Source organism: Ciona intestinalis, chromosome 8 (assembly GCF_000224145.3).
Source record: "Ciona intestinalis chromosome 8, KH, whole genome shotgun sequence".
Taxonomy (NCBI): Eukaryota; Metazoa; Chordata; class Ascidiacea; order Phlebobranchia; family Cionidae; genus Ciona; species Ciona intestinalis.
Genome location: NC_020173.2, coordinates 6,212,917 through 6,233,911, shown reverse-complemented (window position 1 = coordinate 6,233,911; position 20,995 = coordinate 6,212,917). Strand labels below are relative to the sequence as shown.

The 20,995-nt window shown below is 35.2% G+C and overlaps 2 protein-coding genes across 3 annotated transcripts in view; one reads left to right on the top strand and one right to left on the bottom strand.

Annotated features, from left to right (window-relative positions):
• LOC104265984 (serine/threonine-protein kinase Nek8-like) overlaps positions 1-8,600 on the bottom strand; it is a 22,367-nt gene extending 13,767 nt beyond the window's left edge. For both annotated transcript variants that reach the window (XM_018813013.2, XM_026835466.1), the window contains exons 1-11: positions 8,196-8,600; positions 7,553-7,730; positions 7,042-7,159; positions 6,447-6,569; positions 5,904-6,077; positions 5,404-5,519; positions 4,575-4,706; positions 3,601-3,802; positions 2,681-2,918; positions 2,008-2,224; positions 893-1,047 (exon numbers count right to left, since the gene is read on the bottom strand). In XM_018813013.2, coding sequence (XP_018668558.1) covers positions 893-1,047; positions 2,008-2,224; positions 2,681-2,918; positions 3,601-3,802; positions 4,575-4,706; positions 5,404-5,519; positions 5,904-6,077; positions 6,447-6,569; positions 7,042-7,159; positions 7,553-7,730; positions 8,196-8,452 — 1,910 coding nt within the window. In that variant the 5' untranslated portion in view covers positions 8,453-8,600. The remainder of the gene's footprint in view (positions 1-892; positions 1,048-2,007; positions 2,225-2,680; positions 2,919-3,600; positions 3,803-4,574; positions 4,707-5,403; positions 5,520-5,903; positions 6,078-6,446; positions 6,570-7,041; positions 7,160-7,552; positions 7,731-8,195) is intronic.
• Positions 8,601-10,435: 1,835 nt separating this feature from the next.
• LOC100179466 (WD repeat-containing protein 37) lies at positions 10,436-20,816 on the top strand. The gene is made up of 9 exons (XM_002119569.4): positions 10,436-10,692; positions 11,304-11,512; positions 11,974-12,111; positions 12,683-12,783; positions 14,617-14,798; positions 16,188-16,395; positions 17,700-17,850; positions 18,482-18,631; positions 18,963-20,816. The coding sequence occupies exons 1-9, from the start codon at positions 10,584-10,586 to the stop codon at positions 19,152-19,154; spliced, it is 1,440 nt and encodes a 479-aa protein (XP_002119605.1). The 5' UTR covers positions 10,436-10,583; the 3' UTR covers positions 19,155-20,816.
• Positions 20,817-20,995: the final 179 nt, after the last annotated feature.

Below are 20,995 nucleotides of genomic sequence, written 5' to 3'. Positions count from 1 at the left end.
AAGGATTAATACGTTACAGTCATCTAACTTAAATGAATTTTATGCAAAATTTAAACCATTAATGATTAAACATTAATAAAATACAGTGGGTAATGTGATGTTACACTCAAGTAATTAATTATAGCAGTAGGGAAATTTACTGCGGTGATAAATGTCATATTTGCTGAGAACAAATTGGTATTTGTGAATAGATTGAACGTTAAGTGACATTCGTGATAAATGTGTTTGCTAAAGTCAGAAATGTTTGCAAATGAACAAAGGCAGAATGGATGTGGGAGATGTGAAGGTACAATTACAGTGTATTTGGATAGTACATCAATGTTTGTGGTTAAGTCAAAATCGGGCGATCTTATGTTATTTCGTATTCTGTGCACTATTTGCTGCTTTATGCATGTCAAGACTATTTTGGTAATGAGCCAACTATGGCCCAACTCTAGGTGCCATTGCATGCCATGCTATAGAACCTCACCCATATGGAATAAAATGTGCATATATAATGTTTTGCATATACAGGTCCCATGGCATACCTCACTGTAGGACCTCATCCATATATAACAGAATGTGCATATACAATGTTGGGGTAATGGGCCAACTCTGGCCTAAATCCCAGGTGCCATGTCATGCCTCACTGTAGGATCTCACCCATATAGAATAGAATGTGCATATACAATGTTGGGGTAATGGGCCAACTCTGGCCTAAATCCCAGGTCCCATGACATTCCTCACTGTAGGATCTCACCCATATAGAATAGAGTATGGATATACAATTTTTGATACTTAGCCAACTCTGGATTAAATCTCATTTAACACCAACGTAAAATATAACAGTAGTAGGACAACATCAAGTCAAAAATCCTGAGAAAGAGACCAGTCAGATATAAACATAACTTACGTTGTGATTGGTTTCCCTTTCAAGGCCTCTATGACGTGGGGTTTTGCAACCGGTTCAAGATGTCCATGACCAAGTTGTCCGTATGCATTCTCACCCCAAGAATAAACAACTCTTTCTGTGGTAACAACAACTACATGGTTGGTTCCTACAGCAACCTGGAGGTGAATAAAATATTGGTTTATAAAAAAATACTGTATATTTAAAAGAAATAGGAAAAAAATTCACTGACATTTTAGGGAAGTTTCATAAAAAAACACATTTTTTTGAAGAATAATGTGTATTTAAATACAATAGGAACAAATTTGAATTTTAAATACCAGTGACAAAGCTAATTCATGACGTTTTTTAAAGCATTTGTTTTTGAAAAATACTGTATATTTAAATGCAACAGGAAAATTTCACTGATATTCTTGGGCAGTTTCAATTTGTTACTTGATTTTGAAAAGCTAAAACCTGAGGTTTAATACACAGGTAACAATCTATTAATATCAAAACCTTCATTCTTTTAAATGCAGGGTGGAAAAATAGTTGTGAAAATTTTGGGGCTGTTCCTGTTCTATTGTGATATTTTATTCTATTCTATATAGGTGAGGTCCTACGGCGAGGGCGCTATGGGACCTAAGGTTCATGCCAGAGTTGAACATTATTATCACTTAGTAATTATGGGGTCATTTCAATTTGGTATAACACTTGTGCTATTGTTGGGTAAAGGTGTTCCTACATTACAAAGCATTGGAAGTATAATAAGTTCTAATCTAATGCTCATGAAGTTGGACGATTCTCGTAACTAAATACTGTCAGGATCAAGCGCTATGAAAAATTTAACGGACAAAACTCAACTCCAACAAGCAGTATTCTATTATATATATAGTTTGAATAAATAGCAACATTAGTCATTTATTTAAATAAAATCAAAGCACTTGTGTGGATAATACGAAATTATAACTTACATGTGGGGTTATCAGCCACACATAAAAAAAACAAAAAATAATCACCTGCAAAGTAACATATTTAACTCGTAAGCTGGCACGAGGTATATGAAACAGAACACCCATGTTATAACGACTGTCATTTTCCAGCCACACGCCATTATAAAGTAAATTACATTCATTCACCTGTCTAATTTTAACTTTTGAAGGGAGTCCTTCGATAGGTGTAAGGTGCATATCGAATGTATTGTAAAGATACAGCACAGATCTCGTGGTTTCATGGTTTCTTCTATCATTAGATTCACGTGATGTTGTAATCATATGATTCCTTTCACTACAACCATGCTTCACGAGAAGTTCCGGCATTCGTTCACTTTCTAATACACTTGCTGTTGGCCGTAAGCTGAAAAATACACATTAAATTATACACGCATAACATACATATATATTAAATTTAGACTGAAAATACAAACATTAAATTTAGACTGAAAATACATTATATTATGTTATATATACTACATAACATATATATATATGTTTTACATTTAGGCTGCAAAACACACAACAAATTTAGACTGTGAAAAACGTATGTATTTATTAAAAATGGACTTAAAAAAGGAGGAATATTTTAATATTTTAATCTGATTTTTGTTACAGTATTTAAAGAGATAAATATAAATTTATGTTAGGTGGAAAAAAACAATATTAATATTTCCTATTTACCACTTTAATAATGGTAAAAATAAAGGGCCTTCTATTTGCAAAGTGATAAGCCTATTATATGGTCGCGTGCGGATGAATAAACCACAATATACAACATGTATAATGTATAAGCTTTATGTACAAAGTCCAAACTTACTCTGGATCTTTCTGCAGCATGTCTTTTATAAGTCTACGAATATCATTGGAGTAATCACCCCTTATCGGAGGGATGCTTCCTTGCATTATCTTGTTAACTAGAGCAGGGAGGTTAGTCCCTTCAAAGGTTCGTTGTCGTGTAACCATCTCATATAGTATACAACCAAGCGCCCAGATGTCGGATTTCTCGTCATAGGACTTTCCCTCGCATATCTCAGGTGAAATGTAATACGGGGTGCCTGGTGTTGTTTACAAAGATTAGATAAAGTGGTAAAGATAAAGCCTTGCTGGTGGTGGTGGTTGGTTATTATAAAACTTATATATATGTTTATAACACCAAACATTGTAACCATTATTACAGGGTGCCTGCTGTATGTTTACAATTAAGCCTATATAATATAAGCAGAAAACATATTGTATTTACACCTTATACATAATCTTGAGTTTAAGGGTTAGCTATTTAATGTAAAACATAGGTACTTCTTCATAACACTAACAATAATATGCAATGTTTGTCTGTATACTAACATTAGTATGCAATATATGTTTATACAAACAAGCAAAGCCGAAGTATATTGCATTCACCACATTAATTAATGAGGTTTCCTATGTTTGATAACTATGAGTGTAACTGTATTTTTACAATGTCACCCTAGATTTTACCCTGCTGTTAGGTGTCTATACAAACAAGCAGAGCCAAAGTATATTGCATTCATCACATTAATCAATGAGGTTTCCTATGTTTGACAACTATAAGTGTAACAGCATTTTTACAATGTCACCCCAGATTTTATTAAATGTTCAAGTGCATAACAGTTAACAGATAAAACACACACATACATATACACACATATATATATATATATAAATACATACATAACACATGCAATTATAAATAAGTTAGTTAGCCTATATACCAACCTAAAACAGTATTTGCTGCAATCCTTGAAGAGATAACTTTAGAAACACCAAAATCTCCGATCTTCACAACTCCCTCTTTTGTGAGGAAAATATTTGCAGTTTTAAGATCTCTATGTAGAACTTTCTGGTCATGCATATGAGCTAGGCCCGACACAATTTGCGAAAACATGGAAAATATCTTCTTTTCTTCAATAGCAGATTCCTACAGGCAAAAAGTTTTTAAAAAGTTCATCATGGATGGTTAGACTTTGACAGATTTACTACTGAAGTAGCCGCAAAAACCACCAGATAGTTATTTCAATTATTTTCCGTATGTTTTAATATTTAAAAAAAAATATTTTTAAAATTTTAGTGTTTCCAAATTTATTTTTTATTTTAAATTTTTATTTTTTACGGTTTTTGGAAATGAAAAAATAACAGGAAACACTGTTTTCTCTGTGGTTCACTTTTTATAGAAATGTTGAACAATAGACAGTGGTGTAAGTGGGATGTTATAACAACACACTCGTACTTGGAACACTTGGTAAACATAACATAACTTGTGTTAGGTATCAGTGCATATTAACACATGGCATGTTATGGAGGCCCCCTGATGCAGAAATTAAATAACTTTTCATCTAATACCAAAGTTAGGATAATGTCTAAAGCCTGGTACGCACAATGTAAAATAAACATTGCATGTAACTCTAAAAAATAACTTGTACATTCTGATACTCGTTTTAATTATTCCATGCTTTATTGTTTAGTTTCCATGCGAGGATAAAGTAAGTTACATTCATTCATTCATTCAGTTATATAATGATAAAAAGATTTCTTCACTAATTGTATGTGTTTACAAATGATTTCCAATCATATACCAAATTTCAAGCACTTTATACTCAATGTTGCATTAAATTTATTAATTATATACATTTTTAATAAGAAATCTTTTAACAAATGTTTACTACAATATATGATATCTATAAAATACTCACAGATTTAGCGAGGAATTGCGCTAAAGTCCCATCATCAGCGTATTCCATTTCAATCATTAAGACCCCATTATCTTCAAATGTATCGTAGTAACATATTATGTTGGGGTGATTTAACATGGCTAGTACACGCGTCTGTTGTGAAATACAATATAGGTAAACTTCATTGTAGAACTTTATATGTGGCTAGGCCCATGCAGTAGCACCCTACATGTTAATATAAAGGCCATATCTAAAGGCCGTATCTAAAGGCCAAATGTAAAGTCGGATCTAAAGGCCATGTCCAAAGGCCATATCTAAAGGCCATATCTAAGGCCAAACGTAAAAGTACGATCTAAAGGCCAGATTTAAAGGCCAAATGTTAAGGCTATATCTGAAGGTCATATCTAAAGGCAAAATATAAAAGCCATATCTAAAGGCCATATCTAAAGGCCAAATTTAAAGGCCAAATGTAAAGGCCAAATTTAAAGGCCATATTTAAAGGCCGTATAAAGGCCAAATGTAAAGGTTCTATCTAAAGACCTTATCTAAAAGCCAAATGTAAAAGCCATATTTAAAGATTAGGCCTATATCTAAAGGCCAAATGTAAAGGCCGTATCTAAAGGCCATATTTAAAGTCAACCTTATTGTAAGGTAAAATTGCAGGTGTAACGTTACATTAGCAATATAACTTTATTTAAAATAAAACAGGGTTAGTGTTGCTATGATTTTCTACATAGGGCCTGATAAAAGCGAAGCAGTTTATTGCTTTCCTATTCATGCTTATGGCAGCTTTTATAGGTAACCCTATAATTAATATATATACATTAACCCAAAAAGAGATATTACTTACTTCGTTCATTGCCATTTGTCGCTCCTGACTGTTCAGTTCACTCATATTTATTTCTTTTAAAACAACAAGTGAGTTATCATCTTTCTTCTTGTATAAAACAGCTGTACCAAATGCTCCTGGATGGTGAAATGTGTTAATAAGACCATTAATATGTGTATATAGTGTAAGACTTTTTAACAGAGTTCGAAGATCGTGGTTACTACCATTGTGGGCGTATGTGTCCTAGGGCAAGACTTGGGAAAGCTGGCTCCAACCAAGTGGTTACTAATGGGTTGTTCAAATTGTCTGTCGTACATAAAAACAATCACCCACAATGCCACAAAGTTACATAGGAGGCAACTTGTAAGCAGGCACGAGGTGTACGAAACAGAACCACGTGTTATAACGACTGCCGTTGCCCCGCCATGCGAGGATAAACAAGATACATTTATACTCACTCATTCACAGTTAAAAATGAAACAGAAAGTGTTAGCCGGACAAAGATAAGAACAACCTCCCACCTTTTCCAACCATTCTTATTTTTTCGAACAAATCGATTGTTTGATACGACCCGTTGTTGAATGAACGCAGCTTGTCAGATTTAAAGTAAAATTCACCAACAGTTTGTTTACCATCTCCCACATCTAGTATGGTGTCCATACCAAGCATCTCATTTGATATAAACACAGGGGCTCCTGTAGATACGGTTATATCACTATAAAGGTAAAGGTACATTTTGGGCCTAAACCCCAGGTCCTTAATAAAGACCTCACCAACTTAGAATAGATTCACCTACAAAGTTACATACATGGGAACTGGTAAGTGGCAGGAGGTGTATGCAATAAAACGATAGTGTAAAAGCGACTGTCGTTGCCCTGCAATGCGATGATAGACAAGTTACATTTGTGGTAACTTGTAAGCGGGCACCAGGTGTATGAAACAGAACACTAGTGTAAAAACGATTGTCATTGCCCTGCCGTGCAAGGATAAATAAATTACTCTTTTTCATATACATTATATAAGCTTTATGGTGCAATGATCCTGGCACACACATATTATCTCACCAATTATTTGTTCAAGTTGGGGAATGAAGGTTTGGTTTTGATTTCCAACTGCTACAAGATCCAGCCGACAATTCTTTGCATTCACATTCACAAATCTTTCAAATAAAGCCTTGAAGAATTTCCCTGTTAAAATAAGAGGTAAATTATGCTGGCTTTTATCTGTTTATGCGGCTTATGCCCCTTATTATTTTAGTGCTTAGGGGCGTTTAAGGCTTAGAACTTTATTAGAAATTATTGGATGAGAAATACTAAACATGTTACTAAAAAGTACAGAAGCTGTTATTTTAAATTTAACATAACAGTAGCTTTGTAGTAGCTTAAACTTTAACTTTCTCTGAGTTTTAAGTCATACATGTGTGGATGAACTCTGGCTTAATTCTCAGGCCCATGACGCGCCATGCTATAGGACCTTACCCATATAAAATGTTCATTTATTATGCTGGTTGTATAAAGCCCCAAAGTTTAACTTATTGAACATAATACCAAATATTTACATCAAAACACCTTTCTTCTAACCTACATAACCTATATTTCCAGTAACACATAACTTATAACTTCTAATAACTTATAAAAGTTGAGCAAATATAAAACAAACCTGGCCATAACTTTGACGTCAGTTTGCTTGTAGGCCCCATATTCCCTTGCCCGTTATTCAACGGAACCATTAACATTCCACTTGGTTTACTGGTCATTAAAAAAGCGACAGAATTTACCTGAAATATAAAATTCTTCATAAATATAAATCACGATTATGGGAGTAGGAATGTTTCCCAAAATTTATGATAAACTAGTATGTCATTCAAATAGGAAGCTGTAATAAAGAAAATAAGCTTTTATCTCTGATTTAAATTTAAAAAGTATATTGTTGTTTATTTGTTTTTAATTTAGTATTTCTCTTGTCTGGTGCTAATGCAAAGTGGTGAGTACGCTTGCCTGCAGCCCAGAGGATACAGGTTTAAGACTTAACACTGCTACCATTGTGGGTGTATGTGTCCTTGGGCAAGACACTAAACAGTGATTGGTCCAACTCAGTAGTTCTTTATGGGTTGTTTAAATTATCAGCCATATAACACAAAAACAATGTTGCACACCACATATTAACAAACCTTTTGTCCAGGAGGCAACGATGCACAAATAAGAGCAAGTAAAGAATCAAAGTTATTGCTGTCATAATGGTATAAGATGGCAACTACATCTGGTAGGACAGATTTCTCCAGCGCTGCTGCATATTTGCATTTGTTGGATACAAGTAATAGTTTGGTGGGTGCTTTGTAGAGGATTTGTCTGGTAAAGTAAATTGTCAATTTGATGATAAACAAAAGGCTGAAAAAGAAAAATTAGGTACTAGTGTACTGTGTGTCTGATTCTCTTATGGCAGAATGAAAATAAGATTTAAGGGTTAGTGTTAAGGGTATAATAGGAAGTGGTTAGGAGTTAGCATATGAAATAGGGGGGCAGATTATTCACTGCAGATATCCTTCTCTTCGTTGTTGCATATAAACTCTTTTGTGACATTATTGTGACACACACATTTTTGCGAAAACCCAAAATCCAAGTAAAATGCAAAAGTTAGATGTTTTGCATAGGAAGTGAATTCAGCACTGTTAATTACCTTTTCTTGGGTGTTTAAATATTATCTGCGCTCTAGTTTTCGAGCGATAAATAAAAAATGTTATGTTATGGGCAGTGGTTAGCATATAAAGTACTTAAATTAGTTCTTTACTAATTTAAGTTGTTAAAATTTCTCACTTTGATTTCCTGATGATAGTAGTTGGTTCTTTCATTCCTTTATTTGCAATTGAAGCTGGGTGTTTCACAGTAGCGGATTTTGTTTCATTTCTTTTAATCCTTTTAAGTGGTTCACCAGTTGATATAAGGGGTTTTGTGGAATGGTTATTGTTTAAATTCGCTTTCTGTTTTGATTCCCCATGACCTGGATTGGGAGAAACGCTTCTTGAACGAGTTTGCTTAGCAATGTCAAGATTTCTTCCAACTCCACGATTCATTATCAAATTTTGATTGAATGAATGAAACTTATTTATCCTTCCGTGGCAGGGCAACTACAGCTGCTTTGTTCCTTTTTTTATTATTTCAAGATAGAATTGAGTATTTATTAATGTTTAAAGCTGATTGGCAGTATAACATTACATGGCCTACAAATAAACGTTGTGTGTTAATTTAAAATAAAGGCACTAGTGAAGAATCCTCCGGTACATAGCAGAATAGGCTGGTGGAAAGTGTTAGAGGTTGATGGTTAGGGGGTTAGTAGTTGGGGGTTGGTGGTTTGCAAACAAGGTGGGGGAGGGTTCTTTACTACCACCAAAATAAACCGTATTACATACAAAATTATCATAAAAAAAGTAATAACATGGTACATTATGGTATTTAAGTGCGTATAATTTCAGTTTTAATTGATGTAATGACATTTAAAAACCTAAACTTAAAAAAAAAAAGTTTATTTAACTTTTACAACTATACATAATTACAAGTCATTGTGCTGCATCTCAAAAGCTAATACACATATATGTAATTAATTCCTTACACGCTGCCTGCTCTAAACGTGTTTTCTATAAACTGAAACTTTCTTTACTTGATACGGTATGCGTAGAACGCGTCTGGTGTTACAGCGTTATAAAGTATGTAGCGCGCTCTTACGTCGATAAATATTGGCGTAAAATTGCGCTGGAAGACGCTGCTAGTTTTGTAGCGTAATCTCGTGCCCGCTGACTATTTGGAAAAAACCATAAGAAATCACTGGGTTAGAGCCATTGGGGTCCAGTGTCTTGTTAAAGGACATATACGCCTACAATGGTAGCAACGTTAAGCCTCGAACCCAATATATAGTAGGGTGGGGGAAGATGGGACACCTTTTCAATCTATTTTCTCGTAGAATCGTAAAACCGTATCCTTAGGACTCCCATAGACCGTTGTTAATTGTTTAAAACACGTTCGGGTTATTTGGATATTATGTGCTAGAGTGTCCGGTCTTTCCCCATCCCACTATATAAAACCTGCGAAAGAATGCGCCTTTGGTTTCCTACTGTCACAAAGTTGTTCTATGCGTAGTCTATTTATTTACCCAGCACCTTAGCTTTCATAAGCCAAGTGGTTCTAGTTTTACAACAAATGACGTAATCGACACAACATGGCTAAGTGCAATCAACGTAGCTTATTTATCTGTTTATTTAGATCGCTAACGGTAAGAGTAGAGTGTTATGAGGGTATAGTTCATTAAGCCCACTCATTAGAGCGCCTAAAACGGCATCATTGTGTATATGAATATATGCGGAGGTTAAATGGTTAAAAATAGTCGAAACGAGAAAAAGAGCCCTTGTTCAATATGTGTGTATGACTAATGCAGTCACTTATGATTCATTAAATTGATACCATTTGATTTAACACGATCGAAACGTGCGGGCTGGGAAAGCGTATATTGCTAATAGAAACGAACGAAAATTTGAGAAGTATATTTTAAGTACGCAATTTAAGGTGTTTTGGTAGTTTCTTAGTCACATACGCATTATAATGAAATACCGTTTAGTTAAGTACGTTTGTGGAGTATATACAAAAGCGTTGCTTGTTATACAGTAGGATGGGAGAAGATGGGACACCTTTAGCTCATAATATCCAAATATCCTGTTCGTGTTTTAAACAATTAACAGCGGTCTATGGGAGTCGTGAGGATACGGTTTTATGATTCTTTGAATTTATATTGTTTACTGCTAAATGGGACGAGGAAATACAATAAAAAGGTGTCCCATCTTTCCCACCCTATTATACTACATATTAAACGAGATACACCGATATTACCTTTTAACGGTGGATTGACCTAATGTGACCTACAGAAAGATTATATATATCAATTATTTTAACGTTATATCTCAATATGTTTACAACTTATATCTGTTACTTACTTCCTCAAATGTTTTGGCAAAAAATATCAAAATCGCTCATGCGTGGCGAAAAAGAAAAAAGCCCTTTAGGTTGTTTTTTATTCTGTTGTAAACTATAGTTATATATGCTGGTGTTATCTTTATAGTAACTTAGGGAGTTATAAAGACGGTTTATTTACAATATATGATCCACGATACAGTTATATTTGCAATATCTAAAACGTCGCCCATGAATTGAGTCGCAATGGAAGGGACCAGCGTGAAAAAGGAAGATAAAAAACAACTTCCTTTCGGTCGTGCCTCTAGTAAAGATAAAGACGACAATGCGTTCCAAAATGAAAACTACAGAAATTGTAAGTATTGTATTTGATTTGAGTTTTACCTTCATATATATTTAATAGAAATTAATAAATAAGTCTGTGTGATTTTATCCAAAAATTTGGACTATTGGTTAAGGGTAAATAGCTAAGGGTTTAGCACTAGCAGTATGGTATGTAGATCGTGTTGATTGATTTCTAATATATTTCTGTATAATTTAAGTTGATGAATGTTGTTTAATATATATATATATACTGTCATTTCATGTTGGAAATCTTAAAACTGGTTTGTATAATGTCCATTTGTGTCGCACCATGGCACAGCAGTTGTGCGGTTGTGCCTGCCTCTAAAGTAGAGCCGTAGAGGTAACAGGTGCAATGCTCCTCGCTGCTACTGTGGGTGTGTGGGGTTGTCCAAGCTGTCAGCCACATAGTGAAAAATTACTCACAAAGTTGCATATGTGGTAACTCGTAAACGGGCACGGGGTGTCGTTGCCCCGTCACGCGAGGATAAATAAGTTACATACATGGTAACTCTTTAGCGGGCATGAGGTGTATGAAACTTGTTTCGTTTTCTTGCAATTTAAAATGAAGTTACATTCATCGGAATAAAGTGTTTGTATAACACTACCTTCTTATATTTACAGCCAAACGAGCATCTGTCCTGCCACGTAGAATGAGGACCCGACTCCATTCATTGTTCGACCAAATAGAAGATGAATTTAGTGAAATATACACCGAGAATACTGAACTTAGAAAAACGATTACGGCGTTGAATGAAAAACTACAAACATGTGATCATGCACCTTCAGATAAAAATGAACTCGCCCCAACTAATGGATTAGATATATTGAAAGTAAATAAATAATTATGATGTATTGTGTTGTGTTGTGGTAAATATTTTATAAGATCTTCCATATTACGCGCCATACTGACACATTAGTTTTTATGAAATCCCACACATACTCATGCGCCAATAACCTCCTTAGCAACACCAAACAAAGGAATGAATGTCTTTATTTATCCTCACATTTATTTATATATTTATATAGAAGCTACACCGCTATTTTGTTTTAAACCCCTTATGAGTTAACACGTATGTAACTTTGTGGGTGATCAAATGAAACATTTGTTTAATAATAGTTTTTTTCGAATACATTTCATTAATGGAATGAATTATTGTATTTTAAACATGGCACCCAAAAAGCTATAACATACTGATACACAATCATAAATACTCCTATACTCTTTACTCCGGTTTGTGGTTTAAATGTATTTAATAACTTTGTGTTCGATGAAATGAAATATTTTATTCAGAGCAACATCAAAGGAAAATCCTCCGGGATCAGTTCCAGTCAATTATCACAAAGGTTGAAAACAACGTACAAAACTGGGACAAGCAAACTTGTGTCCAGTTTCAAACCTTCTGCCAATGTTATTTGTAAAGCTGTGCAGGTATGGTGGTGTTTTAGAGATATGGTTTAACTAATTAGGATTTGTATCTAATTAATAAAATGTAGTGTTTTCCATTGTATTTATTATTTATACCACTGAGGCAGTATTTCCTAGTTGCAGCACCTTTGTTATATGTTGGTTAAAATGATAAAATCAATTGTTTACAAGTGAAACACTGCCTGCTCCACCAACCATTTCATGTCATTAATATTTTATGACATCCGCCAGACTGCCACGTATAGGCACCTATCTTTTGGAAAATTAGGGTGGTGTTTAGATCCCATCCCATGTTATTATCTTATTAGTTGATGCATAAGATGGATACCGTAAGCAACTATATCCCATATTTCCTAAGAATCCTAATCGTGTTTTGAATAGTTAACAACGCTCTTTTGGAATCCCAAGGGTACCGATATGGGTATATAAATTTGTAAATATTCTTTGTTTACTCTCAAATGGGTCGAGAAAAACATGCCCTTTTTTACCCCACCCCTATTATAACATATTCAATGGTATGCATCAATGCATGCGCGCCCATAGGTGCCTACTAAATCTACCGCTTTATTTGTAGGAATTCCGAGGGCACAAGGATGGAATATGGGACGTCTCATCTTCACAAGTTAACGTTAACATTGCTGGCTCCGCTTCTGCCGATCAAAAGGCTAAACTACGGTGAGAATGTAACTTATTTATCCTCGCATGACGGGGCGATGACAGTTTTTATAAGACGGGTGTTCTGTTCCATACACCTTGTTCCCGCTTACGAGTTACCACGTATGTAACTTATTTATCCTCGCATGATGGGGCGATGACAGTTGTTATAACACGGGTGTTCTGTTCCATACACCTTGTTCCCGCTTACAAGTTACCACATATGTAACTTATTTAACCTCGCATGGTGGGGCAACGACAGTTGTTATAACACGGGTGTTCTGTTTTATACACCTTGTGCCTGCTTACGAGTTACCACATATGTAACTTATTTAACCTCGCATGGTGGGGCAACGACAGTTGTTATAACACGAGTGTTCTGTTTTATACACCTCGTGCCCGCTTACGAGTTACCACGTATGTAACCTTGTGGGTGATTGTTGTGAAAAATCTTACAAATTATTTGCATACTAGTCTGTTGCTAGGCTAAACCAGCAAGTTATACTATATATAATTGCAACTACAGCAGAATAGGAAATCCCATGTAATCGAAATGCGTGTTGTGCTGCCAGTACTATAGGGTTGTTTGCTAAAACAGCAGTTTATACAATATATGATGGCCATAAACAGTAATAATGGAAAATAGCTTACAATTCAAACTGCATGCTATTGTATTGTTTGCATGTTATGCTAACACAGCATACAATGGACTGCCATACATAGGAAATACAATTGAAATCCATACTGGTGTGTTGTGAGTGTATTTGTGCTAGTACACCAGGTTTACTACAAACTGCTGAGCCAGCACTTTGGTTATTGCATAAAGCTTCATCCTTGCTGCATCTATATGACCATATGTTGCCACTGTCAATATATATTACAAATGCTTAATGCTATTTAAAAGGTTGACTACTCCAGGAATAAACAGGATATTGCAATCACATAGGGACCAAACCTGGGGTGGCAGGGTCGGCAAGCCAACTGAATATTTTTATTGCATTAATCAGTAAACATTACAACCAATAAATTAGATTTGTTTCACAATTCATAGAATTGTGTGTCTAACTATCCCTGCCTCCCCTGTGTTTAAGACTTTGGCTACAAGTTGCAAATTGCAATGTCAATTATATTTGTTTAACGTTGTTTTTTTTAATTTCAATTAAATGCAGCTTAAACATTACTTTACCTAAATAACATTTGAATCGATAAACTTGTCCTAACAATGTTATTGCACAACAACATAAGATTATGCAAATCAATACCTGGTTTTTAATAAGCAATGAATTTTTAATTGATGTTAAAACCACTAAACCCACATAGTTGATATTTCATGAAAAGCTTTTGTTTTAATTCAATAAATCAATAAAAAACAAACAAATGAAATATTTAGGTTTTACAAACTAGATCATAATTAGGGAACCACATTTTCTGGAAATAGAGTTATTTTAACGTAAAAAAAGTAATTCCCATTATCTATCACTATGCTATAGATTCCATGAGCTATATATATATATTGTAATATATTGTTCCTGTTTGACTTTCTCTCTTTAAGATTGGTTTAAATCTTAGTATGTTCTTAGTACTTATGTAGACTGTTGCATATTACCCAAACAAAGTTACATACGTGGTAACTCGCAAGCGGGTACGAGTTGTATGAAACAGAACACCCATGTTATAACAACTGTTGTTACTCCGCCATGCAAGGATAAATAAGTTACGAACGTAGTAAATTGTAAGCTGGCCAAGGTGCATATGAAACAGAACACTTGTGTTATAACGGCTGTTGTTGCCCTGCCATGCAAGGATAAATAAGTTACATTCATTCATTTATTTATTTTTCTAAACCATTCTCAGGAACACACAGAATGGTGAGTGCGTGGCAACGTATCATGGGCACTCTGGTTCCGTAAACTGCGTACGATTCCACCCCGAGAGACAAGTTGCTCTCACTGTGTCAGGTGACACCACGGCGCAAGTGTGGGGTTACGATTGCTCAGGGGTTAACGATGAATTAAACGACTATGATAGTGTAGAAGGTGAGTTAAAATATATGAAATTTACATTTTCTAGAAATTTTCTATTTTTGTTTAATTTTAAGAAATTGACATTTTCTGTTTTTGTTTTATTTTGAAGAATTTACATTTTTCATTTTTGTTTAATTTTTAATTTAAAGCACAATTGAACTATGAGATATACACCCATGTTGTTCCTGCTACCAGGCATTACGTAATATTATTAATACCTCTTCTGATAAATTTTTTTTTTGTTTGAACTAGTTGGCAAAACTTTTCTTTTGATTAAGTTGAACTCAATGTTTGGTTAATCATTGTAGCAAGGGGAGTTGTGAACAATTTATTTAAATATTGCAAATAATTTCCTGGCAACAAAAATTTGACTTATAAGATACTGTTGTATTTTAATTCAACTAAACAACGGTAAAATATAAAATATTAGCATTAAATTTAGCTCGATATATTCAAATAAATAATTGCGTAGCCGGCATTATATTTCAAACCCCTTCATTGATGCATGTGAGAAACAGGAAACACGAACACAATGTGTTATAAAGGTTATGACTTAATGTCTGCATGGCTTGACTAATATATAGTAGGGTGGGGGAAGACGGGACACTTTAGCACATAATATCCAAATGTCCTGATTGTGTTTTAAACAATTAACAACGGTTTATGGCAGTCGTGAGGATTCGGTTTTATAACTCTTTGAGTGTTCTTGGTTTACTACTAAATGGGATAAGAAAATAGATTTAAAAGGTGTCCCATCTTCTCCCACCCTACTATACCTTATATTTGTAATATCCTCATTGCCCATCTAGTGTATGGGCAGGCACAGGATGTTGTATTATGTAGTACATGTCAGAATGATGTTTTGATATTAGCCCTCATTAAATAAATTTTTAAATAGCACGTTATTATTTACAATAAAAATCCCAATTTTTAGGTAAGTATGTAAAGTTTGCTGTCATTTGAAAACAGCTCTTTTGGCTTTTATTAAAAATGAAAAACTTTATAAATTCATAAAAAAAAATATTTTAAACTGCAGGGAAGGCAGAGACAATTTCCTGTAAAACAAATCTAAACCTATTTATTGTAATTTGTTTTCTAAAACAACTTTTCTGTTATTTATTTGCAAATGATATGAAAAACATCATGATACGCCTGGCAATTGTTTATTTGGTTGCAATGTTTACTGATAAATGTTTACGGGAATTCTGGGTAAGTCTGCCTACCCTGCCACCCTAGGTTTGGGACCCTACTTTTATGTGAAACAAATCTAACTTATTGGTTGTATTGTTTATTGATTGATGCAATAAAAATATTCAGTTGGCCTGCCGACCCTGCCACCCCAGGTTTGACGCCTATGGTTTGTAAATCCAACATGTTTAACTCCACTCATGTATATTACAGACAGCACCCCCCAAGTCAGCCAGGATTACCACAACCCGCTTATTTGTGTCACGTGCCACACCTCCCCTGTCGTGGGATGTGATTGGCTAATGGATGGCGTACATTTCGTAACAGCATCATGGGATAGAACGTCGTGTCTTATTGATTCTTCAACGTCACAAACTGTCCAAACACTCAGCGGGCACGACTTACCCCTTACATATGTTAGGTAAGGCGACAACTTTTTATTCGTGTATTCTTGCACACGCAGTTATGTGGAGTAAATATATAGGAAATATAATCGGCCATTGCGAACAGTGCCTTTGAAACTTGCTGTTGCTGCCCAAAGGTGCCTGGTAATTCTATATGGGTGAGGTCCTACAGTGAGGCACGCTATGGGACCTGGGGTTTAGACCAGAGTTGGCTAGTTACCCCAACATTGTATATGCACATTCTATTCTAAATGGGTGAGGTCCTACAGTGAGGCACACCATGGGACCTGGGATTTTGACCAGAGTTGACCTATCAGCCCAACATTGTATATGCACGTTCTATATGGGTGAGGTCCTACAGTGAGGGACACCATGGGACCTGGGATTTAGGCCATAGTTGGCCCATTACCCCAACATTGTATATGCACGTTCTATTCTATATGAGGTCCTACAGTGGGGTACGTTATGGGACCTGGGATTTAGGCCAGAGTTGGCAAATTACCCCAACATTGTATATGCATGTTCTATTCTATATGGGTGAGGTCCTACAGTGGGGTACGCTATGGGACCTGGGATTTAGACCGGAATTGGTCCATTATCCCAACACCCAGGGTGCTACAACCCATTAGTGACAACTGGGTAAAGCTATTAGGTTTTTTTCATTAATTGTGACTTGGTGGTTAGCTTATTACTGTAAATGGGTAATACACACTATAAAAAATAGCCTTGTAAGTTTGATAGTCTTGTAAAAACACCATACATGTGGTTTGCTTGATCATTATTAGACTGTATCAATCTGTCTTGTGTATTTGAAATTCTATCTGAGGCTAATTTGACGCTTACATCCGTTGCACTACACACATATTATATGACCCTTTATGTATCATTGTGTGATAACAATACAGCTTACCACCACACACAGTAAGCTTAAGCCTTATCAGCTCGTCAAGGTAAAACATATTTGACAAACAACATAAATGTCATTTTGATTTACCACTGAGACAAAGTCAACAATCACTAAACAAACAACTTGAATTTCTTCTTGTACATATAATGCTGTGTCATCACTTTTATGACATTGCTGCTGTTTTGTTCATAATGACTTTGTTTTCACAACAAAGGTCAGAGTAGTGTACAACTTCCTATAAAGGCGTAAAAACACAGAAAAGTAATGGTGAAACGACAGTCATTATAACACCTTTAGGTATAAAACAGAAGTACAAAACCTAATCGATAAAAACATGACCGTTACACCTATTGCGGGGTATTTGTTGTTTATTTTTGTCAATTATTTCTTATTATTTGTTTTTTTTCATTTTAGTGCGCATTCGAAACAAAAGTTAATTGTGACATCATCAAAAGACGCCACGTTTCGAGTTTGTGATTTCCGTGTTCCAACAGTGCATACGGTGATCGTGGGTCAAGGACACACTCAGTCTATTTCATCAGCCGTGTTTACAACTGATGAAAAGGTAACGATATTATGCTGATTTGGACTTAGAAATATAGATGTGTTTATGCCATTTGATGGATGGTGCAATTTACTTGTCAGAAGTGTGAGTTATGCAATAGTAAAGGTAACAATATTATCCTCAACTTACATATCGGCAGAACTGGGTACTAAAAAACACTGATGAGTTGTTAATTATATTACACCAGCCATATAGCAATTGATGGTAGGTGTAATGAAGTTAACATAGGTATGACACAATGCAATAGTAATGTTGTTTACACCGCCCACATAATGCATATTATAGCATTATCTGTGTTTTCTCTAATGTATTATATAACTGTATACTGTACAGAACACCTTTTCATTTTATTTTCTCGTCCCATTTTGGTAGTAAACAAAGAACATTCAAAGATTTATAAAACTGTGTCCTCACGAACCCCATAAGCCGTTGTTAATTTTTTAAAACACGATCAGGATATTTGGATATTATGAGCTAAAGGTGTCCCATCTTCCCCACCCTACTATATAACCATATGTCCATCTAGCTAGCATGTACATATGCTGGGAAAGTCATAACCCTTGTTCCATTCAACAGATATCTCATTTATATCACAACATTAACAAACGATAACCTTTATTTCATTCCACAGATAGTAAGCAGTAGTGACGATCGCTGCGTCAAAGTTTGGGATTTAAAAAGCATGCGTGCCCCTATTGCTTCCATGAGGTTCGATTCTCCCGTGAATCGAATATCTGTATCACGACGTGGCGTGATCGTGATTCCTCATGATAATAGACAGGTTAGTGAACAGAATTGCTTTGTTGTTTCACTTTGGTGCATATATTTTAAAAACCCTGTTTTTATTATTACCTTTTCTCGCTATACAATATTACAACATGCTTCAAAGAGATTTTTCATTAATTCATAAAATGTTGCTTATTGCTGTCAGTGGCTGGGTGCTTGCAAGTTGCAATGTAACCAAAGAATATTAGGTTTAATGCTAGATACTGATGGCGATAAGACAATTAGCGGTCATTGCTCCAACCCAGTGGTCACTTTGGGCAAGACATTAACCTACGACCTCTCCCGTGTAGAATACAATGACAAAATAACTTCATTCATCCCAACAGATCCGTTTGTACGACACAAGCGGGGCTCGAATCGCTCGATTACCGAGAAACGACCGAACCTCGCATCGACGGGTGGTTACCGCGGCAACTTGGGTGGAAGGGGCGACACCTAGTGTTCTAACCTGTGGATGGGATAAACTGATCATCGGGTGGAACATAGAAATACCAAACTCACTGACATTGCAGAAATAATGTTTCTATAAGGGTAAGGTCCTTGCCAGAGGATTAAGCCAGATTTGGCCCAACACCCAACATCATGATAAATAGAAGTCAAACTTCAAGTAAAACTTGGGGTTTTTAAACAGTGTTGCCTCTAAAGAAGCTGCTTCAGCTGCTATAATCGCAACACTTGGATTCATTGTTGGTCTTGAAACTGATATGGCAACACTGTTATCAACATAAAGACACAGAGAAGACATCTGTATGTTGCGATAATTTAAACTTGCAATTCCAGATGTAAAAAAACATTAGACAACGACAGATAGAAGAATTCTCCCTGTTGCTAAAGTTCAAAGCAATGAATTTAAAAACTTTCCACGCCAGACGTAAAGTTACTAAACTCGTTATTGTATTACAAGCTTACAATTCCAAACCATTTGTCCCAGCTGTAACATGAAGATAACAACAGAAAGAAGAATCTTTACTTTTTGAGTTAGAAAATTACAAAAACTTTTGGCTATGGGCAAAAAGTTACTGAATCTGTTTCTCTACTGCTAGGTTCACATCTCGAGCCAGAACATCTCTGATATTTGTTTTTATGCTTGCCACAACATGAGCAACATGGCAAGCTAATGTTTACCATATTTAAAGTTTCTTATATTAGCTGATTCACTGTTCAAATGACCACTTGCTGCTTAAAGAAAAACTTAGAAAAAATTGTGATATTACCTGACTGTGTCTTAGACTTTTGTTCAATTCTGAGTGTTCTGAAAGGCTCTCAACTACAGTGTTTGTTCTACTTGACATAAATAGACACAGAACACTGCCATAGCTAGCCAGTATGCTTTATAGTATTCCTTTGTATAAAAAAGCCTGAAATTTTGGCTCCAGATGCTACTCAAATGTAGCCTACTTAACCAATAACTGCACTGAATAAATTATTGTAAATTTTATATAAAATAACCCCCGCAACTGACATATTGTAACAAATTTCAACATTTTTGTTTGTATGACGTCTTCCCCATAACAGTTCCTGTACCGTAAGTTTCAATTACTCGAAGTGGTATCTCCCCACGCATGATTGCCACGTACAGCAGAATTTCTAAATATTGCATTTCATATTTTCTTCAAGATCTTTGTGTTTTTCTCTACGATACAATTTCTCCGATAACAGCACTTTTAAATTCTGCCAATTTTTTCATTGTCTACTTTATGTAACACAATATTTAAAAAGACCAATTTGTTGCATACAAGACATACATAGGCGCCAAACCTGGGGTGGCAGGGTAGGCAGGCTACCCTCAAATTTCTGCACTGCATTATTAGTAAACATTAGAACCAAATTTGTTCAATAGAATACGCATCCCTGCCTCCCCTACATTTTAAAAGGTTTGGTGCCTATGTTTACATACATAGGTGCCCTTTAAAAAACAAGCATTCAATTTTCTTTCTTAAAATGATTTTTGATTCTATTTTCCCAACCACAAAACACTTTTGTGTTAATTTTTTTTCCACTTTTTAGCCCTGTACTGAATGTGAAATAATTGTTGGTATCCAGATTATTGTTGCACCATCCGCAAGTACTGCTGTATGATTTGTAACACACGTGTGCATAACAGCATTATTTTGGGAAGTAACTTGATTGACTTTGTTAGCATGATTCGCAGTATTTTTAATAAACCAGATCTGCTCTCATACTTTTGCATATTTTTCATCAGACTCCTAGCTTAAACTTTAACAGCTAAAACAGCAACATATTTTCACATCAGCAGCAACTGCCTTGATTTGTACAATGTCCAAACTTTGTTTTCTAAAACAGCTCAGGTATTTATTTTATTCCACATGGGTTAGGTCCTACAGCAAGAAACGCCCTG

Excerpts from the sequence above, each read along its gene's own strand:
- LOC100179466 (XM_002119569.4), top strand. The coding sequence starts at position 10,584 with ATGGAAGGGACCAGCGTGAAAAAGGAAGATAAAAAACAACTTCCTTTC. Across the intron at positions 11,513-11,973 it reads ATGGATTAGATATATTGAAA|AGCAACATCAAAGGAAAATC; the intron begins GTAAATAAATAA and ends TATTTTATTCAG. Across the intron at positions 18,632-18,962 it reads TTCCTCATGATAATAGACAG|ATCCGTTTGTACGACACAAG; the intron begins GTTAGTGAACAG and ends TCATCCCAACAG.